Here is a 12,063-nt window from a genome sequence, read left to right as displayed (position 1 = left end):
CCAAGACCTCGACTGCGTACAATATGGTGTTTTGCATGGATATGATGCATGATATAATTTGTCGAGAGCCTATTCAGAATTTGCTCCATATTTTGGAGAAACACTCCCAAAAAAAGGGTTATGGAAATCATAGAAATTTCCTCCATATATAAACTTTTTAGCCATGGTTAAAATCACATGTACACCACTTTGTTATTGTGTTTTTTTTTTTAAATATATATAGACAAGACCCATACACATCATATTAGCAATCAAATCCTCAAAAGAATCAAATGAATAAATGCTCAATGGTTTTCAAGTTATTTCTAAAATATCACTTTCTGCATCAAAACTTTGTTTCATTGATATTATTCTGGACAAAGTTAAGACATGGCAGTGTTCACAACTTGATATCATCTATCTCTTATATCCTGAAAAAACTATTTCTATTAACAAGTATATGATAATTGAATATACACTTTCTAACTTCAAAATTCTGCTACTAATATATAAATTAAGATCATGAAGAGGAGGACATTTGATCCACCCTTTTATCAACTGCTCTAAAAATCTGAGATCTAGAACTTGTGACAAAAAGCTTTACAGCATATGCACCGAAGCAGGCCCAAACACATCGACTCATACTCGATTCAGTCATCACTGGATCACAGAAAAATTGTTTATCAGCTTTCCTTGTCAAGCATGTTTCTCATATTCAGACATCATTTTCCACAGCAGTGTTGACATGCAGCTAAGAAAACGATAAGCTGTTTTGTTTCCGTAAAAATTCAGCATATGGGTTTTGAAATTCACATAAAAAAACATAGGGTCAGATTTTATAAAATACATCGGTCATGAGTGTCGAATAATTTAAATCTTAACAGAGGCTAATGTAAGTGTGTCAATGTACTATCAACTAATCTCTAGGAGTTATGTGCACAAAATACATGCAATCAGCATAAATCGTCTCAAATAATAATCGACATTTGACTATAAACAACATAATCAAGCCCATCTCAATACCCATGTGAGAGAGAGATGAAAAACTAAAACATACAAGCCTTTCACTTAGGTGGAATCGCCTATATGAATTAGACTAGTGTGTTATCATTAATGTTGATGCTTATATTCAAGGTACCAAAATTAAACCTTTCTTAACATATATTTGAAGGAACATCATTTAAAGGAGAAGGGGGGGGAGGGGAGTTGTTTTATATGAGAGAACATCATGATAAGTTGATTACTAACCGTTCAATGCCACGGCATTAGATGATAAACAAAATAATTCTATGATGAAGATGACAGAAGTCGGAAATTCCCAGACCTACATGAAAATACATACTTGGAAGGTCAAAGATGGTTGACAAATTCAAAACACATCAAAGACAAGAACAGGAATGTGTTAACAAAGAAATAGAATAAGAAACTTACCATCATAGCAATAAGAAAAATCTTGAAGTAATACGATATCATGATTGTGAGCAAAAGGTCATTGAATCTGCATGATTGAATACATTTAAGCTGATGTTAAATTGATGATACTAACATATGAATTTGGTATGCATGGAATGTTTACTGAAGAATCAACTTATTAGTAATCAATCCTTTCAAAATTTAAATTGGCAACTTATTAGCCTCTTTGTGCAAATCACTCGTACATCCGAATCATTTTATCAGATTCAAATTCTCATTTCAAAACCGAAACTAGAGAACATTTTATTCAATATTTACCATGGCCAAAAACTCTGAATATTCATGATACACAAGACTCCAAACCCAAGTCCATCACAAACACTCAGAAAAAATAGATTCTTTAAAGACTGATTGGGTCATCGCATTCCCAACGGACAATTGGTTACTCAAATTCTTCAAAATGCGAAAAAATTTAAGGGATGCATGATAACCAAATATATATATACCTGGAGATGTTGATTGATGCATTGAGAAATATCTTAACCATAATGAAGAAAGTCAGAAGAAACATGAAGTTCCCAAAGACGACATACATGAACACCTGCTAATGAAAACCATAAAAACTTCCATAAAAAATAGCATGAAAATTCAAACCAACCAAGTTGAGTGAAAGGTTAGACATAATGGATACATATGTGTGAACCTTGCAACATGTTGACACTAATGAAGATGAGTTCCTTGCTTCTACATACGAATGAATACAAGCATCGAAAATAAAATAAATAATGGCCAATTTCCAGTGTAGCCCCTGCAAAAATTACCAAGTGACCAACTTCAGTGATAGAAAATGTGAATCATGAAAGTAGTATGAAGCAGCATATTTATTTACAAAATGCATTGTAACACAAATTAACACAGCCTTTAGATTATAAAAACACAGCTCAAACTTCAAAATGCTTAAGAATTCTTATTCTCAAACATGATCTCCCAAGGGAAAATGAAAAATCATTATCCAAAAACCAATGCACATAATATTTCCCGTAAAAACAACCATAGGAAATTACTAAAGGAAGCATCAAAAGAAGAAACCATAATAATAATAATAATAACTAGGGTTTATTATTATTACATAGCAACATATTGCAATACCTCAAACTTCAATGTTTGTTGATTGAGGACATTGTACAGAAGATGTCTATAAGCCTTTTGCTTGTGAAGCATCAAATCTATCATAAGAATCTGAAAAAAAAAATCAAATAAATAGATAAAAACGAAGGGGAAGAAAAACAGGGCAATCCTTGCTCCTATCATATAAAAGACTAAAAAAGAAGGAATAAAGATTTAAACTTCGAAACCAATAGTATAAAGGGATATCAGAAACCATGATTTCACACTCTATATATTCATCTGCAACAGCCTTGCATTTCTCCTACACAGAAAAACAAAATAGGGGGTAAATGAAAATTGAAAAATTCAAATTCACTAATTCTAAGTAATTGAAATGAAAATGAAGAGAAAAAGGCTATTAACGAAAAAGAGTGATTGAAAAAGCAAAACTTTACGCATTTCATCAATCGAATGTTGCCGGGGGAATACTGAACGTAGAGTGATTTAATTGGGAAGCTACACCGAACGCATTGGTAACCCATTGATGATGCAAGAAAAGTTGCATCACAGATTCGATCAAAACTAAAGGTTGATTAAAAATGTTTTATTTTTATTTTATGGAAATTTTTGGTGTTCTGAATCTGTGAAACCTCTGTTCTTTCTGCAGCTGAGCAGTGAAGTGAGAAACAGTTAGTTGTCAGAACCGAACCAGTAATCAAACCGGTCTTAGTATACTGATTTCTTAGTTCAACCGATAGATCATTGGTTAAACCAATAAAACCAGTCCAACATAAATAAAAAATATAAGATAATCAATTAACGAGTATTAAACCTAAATTAATATAAAATACATGACTACAATCAATTATCAATTTCTAAAAGGGTTTATCTATCATGTGCCCTTAGGGCACATGTTAAGATTACAAAATAAGAAAGTTTTCATTTAAAACATACAAAATTTAAGTTTCTAATACATTTGTTTTGCAGTCATTAAATGAAAATATTTAAAACTTTCTACTAGTGGTAAGCTTATCATGTGCCGTTAGGACAAGTGTTAGCTAAACCCTTTCTAAAAATACCTAATAGAAAATTTTCAATTTGCATTAAACCTACATTGAAACAAATAAGAATAACAATCAAATATTAAAACCTAAATTAAAACAGTATCAATCAAGGATTAAACCTACATCAAAACAGCAATAATCAAGTATTAAAATAGTAACAATCAACTGCAACAATCAATTCTATACAAATTTCAATTAGCATTAAATTTCTATCTTAAACTTACATTAAAACAATAGCAACAATTATACACAAATTCCAATTGCTTTCAAATTTGCTATCAAGTGTCATTCTATACAAATACAAATTCCAGTTAACATCGATTTATCTATTCTACACTACATTGAAAAATAAAAGCTCACCTCTGCAGAAGTCCAGAAATAGAACCAAAGCTCGGTTTTCCAATAAAATGTCACAGTATTCCGATCACAGAACCAAAGCCAGAAGAGGCACGAGGTAGAGATGGTCAAAATCAGCAAAAGATAACCATTGCAACTGCATCAAACCAGGATCAGAAGCAACAATCACCCAAATGGCTAAATCATTAAAAATTAATGATTGAATAACTAAAAAAAATTGAAAAAACTCACCTTGATCGCACGCAGAGAAGAGGGAGACAGAGAACCGAGATACGGCCCGCGGAACAGTGTAAGCACAGCCGGAAGACGCGAGCGAGTGGCGCAGTGACGCAGAGGAAGACGCGTGCGGCACGGTGACGCAGCCGGCGAGAGGAGAGAAATCAAGCTGAGGCGAGACGACGACGCAGCGACGAGGAGGCAGAGGAGCCGGAATCGTGAGTGTGAGAGAGAGACTGCCTCTGCGGCTCTGCGGAGGCTGAGTGAGGATGTGAGATTGAGAGAGAGAGCAAGCTTCACTTCACTGATGGAGCCATGGAGGGCACTTCGAGGGTTAGGTTAATTTTTTAAAAAAACCACCAAAACGACGTCATTTTGTGGGGGGAAACGAAAAATAATCAAACCGACCAGTTAGATAAAGTATGTTGTTACGTTACTAAACTAAAATAACTACACTAAAAAAATTGAACTAATGACAAAATCATAGTTATCAGAACCGAGCTGGCAATCAACCCGGTCATATGACCGAGTGGTCACTGAGTTACTGGTTCAACCGGTGGGTCACTGATTCATCCGGTTGATCCAATCATAATCTAAAAAATATAAAATTATATAAATGAAATTAAAATTATGTATTAAAAATTAAAATGTAAGTCTTTACAAACATAATAATAATAATCAAATATTAATTTTTAGACATAATTAATGATGTAAAAGAGAGAATAAACTAGTTTCTAGTATAAATTTAGAGCATCAGAAAAAGATTTGGAGTTTCATATATATCTTTATAGGACAAATTTAGAGCTTGATCAATATTTTTCTCATTTTAATTTGCGTCTATATCTTCCATAAGAAACATTGCATTATGCAGAACATCAGAAATAGAGAAAGAAGAGTTTGAAAAGAGAGTTTCAAGAAACTAGTGAACTGAATTAACTTCATCTTATTCTTCCATCAATGAATCAATTATACACACTTCTTAGAGGGATGCAAGAGTTTTATTTATAACAGAGTTAGAAAAGAGAGAAAGATCAGAGATCAGAACAAATTCAACACAACAACAACAAGGATCAGTAACAAATTCAACTCAACTCAATTATCCAGCAACAAATTCTACTTCCAGCAACAACCACATTTATGATATGTTCAGCATCAAATTCAACTTACAGTTGACAACAAATTCTACTTCTAGAGTTCTAGCAACAAATTCAGCTATGATAAGCAACAAAAACTTAAACTATGATAACTTTCAGGCAGCAACAAAAACTTAAACTATGATAACTTTTAGGCAGCAACAAAAAAAACTCCAATTCTCCAAATATGATTTACAGCAAATTAACATTAGCTAAATCATAATTTCAGCAACAAACTCAACTTTGAACAATAAATTCAAGATGTACGAATAATTTACAGCAATAAAATTGAAAGAGGAATAACAGGGCTGAAGCTGAAACTCACATAGGCAGACAAACGAAGCAAGCGTTGATGGAAGACCCGGCCCGAAGCTGAAACCCTAAACCCAGACTCAGGGCCGAGGAAGCGTTGATGGCCGAAGCAGGAAGGCGAGCTTACGAACTATGACAGAGCGCGACAGAGCTTGAGCGGCGACGAGAGCTTGAGGCAGCGACGAGCTTGAGGGGGCGACGCGAGCTTGAGGGAGAGAGTGGCGAGAGAAGAGAGAGGTGAGATGGGTTCTGATTCTGGGTTAGGGCACCACGCAAAGGGGGTAAGTGAGGGAGAGAACCAAGGTTCTGAAAACCGGACCGGTTATCAAACCGCTTTAGTCACTGGTTCACTGGTTCATTGGTCTAACCGGTCCAACCGGTGGTTCAACCTAAAAAACCGTTTTAGAATAAAATAATAAATAAATTATAAAGGACCAAAGATGAGGGTACTCCAAGAACTCCTATTAGATGCAACAGCATTCAACATTATCACATTCTCACACACACATACAAAGCCTTAACTCAAAGAACAACCACAACAAGTGACTTGGAAAAAAAATGTAAACACCGAAACAATCACAAGCATACAGAACATGTGAATATTATTATAGCAAACATAATAATAAAATAGCTCTTCTAATGCGTCTCCGAAAATATCCCAAATCAAGAAAACTACATAATCTGATCCACTTGATTCAGAAAGCTACATATATTGGAAAAATTAAGAATCAACTAAAAGAAAAAGAAAAGGAAGGCCTGGTTGATTCGATTCAATTGCCTGAGATGAAGAATCAAACAGGGCTGAGAAGCTGAGAGTTTAAATGTTAAACCTCAATATTCAAATAACATGACTCCATTATTGTTATTATTACACCCTTCTAATGTCACAAACTCAATATTATAGTCCATTGACACTTGTGTATTCACAACTTGGCCTCATCATTCTGATTCATACCTTAAGTAGAAGAAAAAGTCCCAATCAGCTTTCGTTACAATTTTATCCAGAGCGTTGGGGTTTTGGTTCGGAGTTCATGCCAATGATAACGACGAGAAGGATGAATCCGTGAATCAGTAACATAAATTTTAACAAAGTTCATCACAATGATTAACAACAACAAAAAGCACTGAGGGAACACTCAGTGATATAGGCAGTGCAAATTTTAACAAAGCTCATCACAATGATTAACAACAACAAAAATCACTAAAGAACAGTGAATCAGTAACATGGGCAGTGCAAATTTAAAATTTAAAAGTTCAATTTAAAATTTATCATCAAATACAATCAGTGAGCAAAGCCAATCAATCAAGCACTGACTGAGCATTCTGTTCTGATTCTGTGACTGGGAAGCAACAAATTCAGCAACAAATTCAAGTTACAGCAACAAATTTAACAAATCCTAGTAAAGTCCCGATTTACAGCAAAAAGGCAAATTTATTGATTACCAATTCAGCAACATGCAGAAATCCAGGGAGAAGGGAAATCTTGAAAAGAGAGAACACTAAACCAAAACATTAACCAATAATCACAAAACACTAAACCTTCACCCAGCAATTACAAACATTAGAAGATTATAAAACATTCCAAAACACTAAACCTTCACCCAGCAAAACCAGCAACTACAAACAAAGCCATCAGTAAATTTGAACAAAAAAATTAAGAGCCATCAGCAACTAACAGAGCCATCGAGCCATCAGTAACAGAGAGCAAAGAATTGAAAGCAACAGACTAACAGAGCCATCGAGCCATCAGTAAATTTGAAAAAAAAAATTTACAGCCATCAGCAACCAGCAAATACAAGACAGATCCATCAGCAGCAGACAATTACAATTTACAAAACATTACAAGAAAAATGGAACAAAAATTGAACAACAATTTCAGAACTTCAAACGAAGAAGAAGACCGAACATTCAGAAATGAAAAGGAAGAAGCGGAAGGCGAAGAATTGAAAGCAGGGCCACTAACCTGGGTTCCGTGCCGAGAAGCCAGCGAAGATGAAAACGACGTGCCGAGCTACCTGGGGAAGAGGAAGATGAATACGACGTGCCAGCGAAGATGAATACGACGTGCCAGCGAAGATGAAAACGACACGGGGAAGAGGAAGCAGCGGCGGCGCTGAGGACCTGCGGACGGCGGCGGCGATGAAGGGCTAGGGTTTTCCTTGGCTTCAGAGGTCTCCTGGAAGTGCACGAATGATAGGGGGTTTGGTTCACGGGTTCTGCTTTTGTTTTCTTTTTATTTTTTTTTTCTAAATAAACAAAACGGCGTCGTTTTATTCGAACCGGCCGGTTATTGGTCCGATTTAACCGACCAGTAACTGACCGATTCGACGGTTTTTAAACGGTTTTTTCTCCAACCATTATAAATATCGGACCAGACATTTTTATTGCCGGTTTCTGATTGAATCGGTTCGATTGGTCGGTCCGGTCTAGTTTTCAGAACAATGGAGAGAACAAAGAATGACACCGTTTTGTTTAAAAAAAAAAAACATAATCCGATCTGGGTTATATGAACAGGTCCAGGTCACCGGTTTTCATGAAACCCGGCCAGGTCAATCGGTTTTTACCGGGTTGATTACTTAAACGGTTCGATGAGTGGCTCGATCCGACTAAATGACTGGATTTCCGGTCGAACTGGCCGAGTCGAGCCAAGTTTGATAACACTGGACTAAATAATGACCAAAAATAATAAATTCTGATGGTCCCTTAATATTTATCTCCTTTAATTCTCTTGGTTTTCATTAGTGCTTGATATTTTTCCTTCATGACATTATGCTAATGTGGGATTTTAAGAGCAGTAGCAGCTGTCTTAGGTGGTATTTCATCGATATCACTAGTTTTTAAAATAGAAAGAAGGACTTTTGGTTTGGTTTAATTGGTTTTGGTCTTTTGGACCTTGTGAACATACAGTGAAAATTAGGTAGAGTAGTGATGTCTAATATAAAGGATAATAGGGTTTACAGATATAATGTCTAAAAAGGGGAGATGAATTTTTATACCTGATAATATTGGATGATGATGGATTAATAGTGTCTTGTGTACTCCCATGAGACTCATGTTGTAATATATCACTATTTGTGAAGTTAGAATTAGAATTACTTTTAGATGAAGAAATAATATCAGTTTGTTGTTTTGTTAAAAGATCTTGCGAAGTGTTGTAGAGAATAATGGAGCATAATCATGAGTCACCAAATCAGATGCAGTTGCAGTGTTATTAGAAGAGGAATTAAACAATTGCAAATAAGAGAAATCATTTTCATCAAATTGTACATCTCTAGAAACATAAATCTTACCATTTGGAGATAAGCATTTGTAGCCCATATAATCTGGTGAGTATCTAATAAAAATACATTTATGTCACCTTTGTTCAAGCTTACTTTTATTGTAAGGCCTAAGTCAAAGATAGTAAGCACAACGAAAATTTTTAAGTATATGATAATCTGGTATTAGAGAAGAGTAACTCAAATGGAAATTTATTTGATAAACTAGCATATGGGAGTCTACTAATAAAAAGATTAGCAAAAATCATTACCTCATCCAAATAAGTCAAAGGCATGGTGGCTACAGAGAGCATAGCTAGACTCATCTCTATCAAATGTCTATGTTTTCTCTCAGTCAATCCATTCTATTCATTTAGCAGATGTATAAGGGCATAAAAATGATGTATGCCTTCTAGAGTTAAGAATTCAATAAAATGTCTAGATGTATACTCAGTACCATTCTCTATTTGTAAAGCCTTTATTCAATAATTAGTCAAGTTTTCTATGTAAATCTTATATTATTTGAATACACGATAAACCTGAGATTCATTTACTAAGAGATATTTGCATGTGAATTGTAGGCTCTGTAAAAATCACATAGTATCTATAGTCTAGGTGTAAAATTACTAAGATTAAATCCTAAATATCAGAATGAACAGTTGTAAAGGATGAATAAATTCAGTAATTGATTCAAAAAATAGAATTTTATACATCTTAGCATGAGTACATTTTTTCCACACATTACATAATAAATATAAACTTTTATTCAAACCATTATTCACATAAATATTATACTGAGAAAGAACCAATTTTATAGTTTTAATGGTTGAGTGTCCTAGTTGTGCCACAAGTCAAAGAAAAAATATTGAACAAAATTTACAAAAAGTAAATTATTTTTCAAAATAAGGTGAGAAATTGCTATATTGATGAATTGTTACAAACCTTCTTTCCTATATCCGTGCAAAAGTACTTTGTGAGTGAATTCACATTTAACAATACAACAAAATGTATGAAATTGAAAATAAATTATATTATTTTCAGCAAAATTGGAGACACTTATCAAATTTTTAGTGATATCAGGACTATGAGTCAATTTTTATAAAGAAAATCATCTTCGTGAATCAAAAAAAATATAGTAAAGAATTTTCAATATGATTGATAGGGAGGTCAGTTTCATTGCCAATTCAAACTTAATCTAGACCATTATAATATAAACAAGCGAGCATATTTGATTGATTGGGTGTCACATGATGTGATGCACCTAATTTAGCTACCAAGAGGGATCAATAATGGTTGAGGGTACAACAACATAAGTAGGAGGATTATGGAGTGATGTTGTTGAAAGAGGAGGTATAATGTAAGAACCAGAGTTTTTCACGTAAAACCGTTTTAATAAAATAATTTTAGTGTGCGGAATAAATTCAAAATCTAGAAGTTTTAATTTGAAAATATAAAGGTGAAATTTGGTTTCAATAAATTTTATTGAGTTGGAAAATATATCTTCTTCGAAAAGTTTCTGTAAAAATGCGTACTGGCGCTTAAGCCGGCAATATCGGCTCTAGTCTGTCCAGTACCGCGTATTTTGGAAAATAAGATTTTGGAAAATTAATTTGTTGTTTTGAAAAGGCAAAAATAATTTAGAATTGAAAACCAGACACTAATCTTAAAGGTTTTGGCCCAAAGTGGGCCAAATAGACAAAAAACGCTAACGGGTTGGACCGAGCTCAAACCGGGCCCAAGGCCCAACATATATATGCTCATTTAATGAGCATTTCAGCTCATTTGATGCTTAAAGAGTGAGAGAGGCGCGTTTTGAGAGAAGAGAGGAGAAGAGGTGATGTTACTATTCACATTCACCTTATGAGAGCCATAACTTGAGCTATGAAACTCCGATTGATGAGCCATTTGCAGCCACGTGAAGCTCTCGTTGAGCTATTCGTTCCTATCTAAGAAAATTTGGTAAGAACTCGAAGCTCACACTCCAGTTTCCTGCCCTAGCTTCTGTGCATTTTTTGTTATGGTTTTTGAGGAGATTTTGTGGTTTTAGTTGTTTAGGTGATCTCTAATAGTGGGTAATTGTTGGGAATTGCCCCTATCCTATTTGGACAAGGTAAAGTGGCTCCTAAACCCTTGTAGTGTTGTATGTTATGATTTCTAGGTTTGATTTTGGTGATATATATGTTGTTAGTTTGAGCTTTAGTGCTTTTTGGAGTTGTCTTGGCTTTTTGGTGGTTTCGTGCATGGAGAATAATCAGAAAAGGCATGGTTTCAGTTTTCTTTATGTAATATGTAATGTTTCTGGACACTTAGGCTAGTTGACCATAAGATATGATTGAATGATATTGGCGTATGAATAATTATATGTGAATTGATGAAATTGTTGGTTGTATTAGATTATTGGTGTTGGTGAGTATTGATGGTGATTAGTTATATTAATGAACAATGAGGATTATGAGAATTTAAGGTAATAAGTTAATGTAAAATGTTTGTGATGGTTTGGAGTAAAGGATATTGATGATTGTGATGTGTGATGATATATGTTGATGATAATTTTGGATTTTGAATCTTGTGGTTGATGTTGTGTTAAGGTTGGTGGGTTATTGATGGTGTGTAAGGTTGGCGTTGGGTGACTTTTATGATAATGATGGGTGGTAAGTGAAGTATTTATGTATGAGAAATTATTGATGTTGTTAGTGTTGTTAAATAATGTTGTTGATTGTATGATGTATGAGGAATTTGGATGAGTAATATTGTTGATTATTGATATGGATTATGAATGAGGTTGATGATGAAGATTGATAGTGATAGAATGATGATTGATGAATGTCTTGGTGGAGGAATGATTATAGAGTATATATTTGATATTTAAGAATGAGAATAATGAAATGTGAGGAAAATTTGGTATGAAGGATGCATTGTGATACAAAGGGTGAGTTATGAGGTAAATTGGAGTTTGGTATGGTTTTGATTTGATTTTGGTTGAGATTTTGGAAAGTTGAGAACTTGTGACTATTTGGTAAAAATGAGTTTTGGGTTAACTTTGACGGATCATATCTTGAGCAACGGTTATTGGAATTTGATGTATTTTATATCAAATGAAAGATAATTTAACAAGCTTTAAAATGGTTTAAATTTTGTGGAAATATGAATGTTGCAGAGAAAGATATGATTGATAAACCTATATTTTATGATATATTTTGTCCCTAATTTAAGTGATTTATTCAA

At 34.0% G+C, this 12,063-nt stretch overlaps 1 protein-coding gene across 12 annotated transcripts; it reads right to left on the bottom strand.

Annotated features, from left to right (window-relative positions):
- Positions 1–317: 317 nt before the first annotated feature.
- On the bottom strand, positions 318–7,805 carry LOC112749690 (protein ARV 2). 12 transcript variants are annotated; one of them, XM_072218701.1, is made up of 12 exons: positions 7,545–7,805; positions 5,595–5,970; positions 4,152–4,461; positions 3,924–4,056; positions 2,955–3,166; positions 2,774–2,821; positions 2,542–2,631; positions 2,096–2,200; positions 1,899–1,993; positions 1,411–1,477; positions 1,228–1,303; positions 318–639 (listed from the first exon to the last, which is right to left on the bottom strand). In XM_072218701.1, exons 5-12 carry the CDS (start codon positions 3,039–3,041, stop codon positions 500–502), a joined length of 708 nt encoding a protein of 235 aa, XP_072074802.1. In that variant the 5' UTR covers positions 3,042–3,166; positions 3,924–4,056; positions 4,152–4,461; positions 5,595–5,970; positions 7,545–7,805; the 3' UTR covers positions 318–499. The 12 variants fall into 12 exon arrangements, with proteins under 12 accessions (XP_072074802.1, XP_025653822.1, XP_025653818.1 ...); XM_025798037.3 differs by having other exon boundaries at positions 318–746; positions 2,084–2,200; positions 4,152–4,440; positions 7,545–7,804; XM_025798033.3 differs by having other exon boundaries at positions 2,084–2,200; positions 4,152–4,440; positions 7,545–7,804.
- Between the last annotated feature and the right edge of the window lie 4,258 nt (positions 7,806–12,063).

The sequence above is a fragment of the Arachis hypogaea genome, chromosome 15 (assembly GCF_003086295.3).
Source record: "Arachis hypogaea cultivar Tifrunner chromosome 15, arahy.Tifrunner.gnm2.J5K5, whole genome shotgun sequence".
Taxonomy (NCBI): domain Eukaryota; kingdom Viridiplantae; phylum Streptophyta; class Magnoliopsida; order Fabales; family Fabaceae; genus Arachis; species Arachis hypogaea.
This window is presented reverse-complemented; position numbering and strand designations above follow the sequence as displayed.

Bases quoted from the DNA above. Each gene is read 5' to 3' on its own strand.
- LOC112749690 (XM_025798033.3), bottom strand. From the start codon at position 3,041: ATGGGTTACCAATGCGTTCGGTGTAGCTTCCCAATTAAATCACTCTAC. The intron at 2,822-2,954 runs GTAAAGTTTTGC...TTTTCTGTGTAG, and splicing joins ACATTCGATTGATGAAATGC to GAGAAATGCAAGGCTGTTGC. The intron at 1,478-1,898 runs GTATATATATAT...TCAATCATGCAG, and splicing joins GCATCAATCAACATCTCCAG to ATTCAATGACCTTTTGCTCA.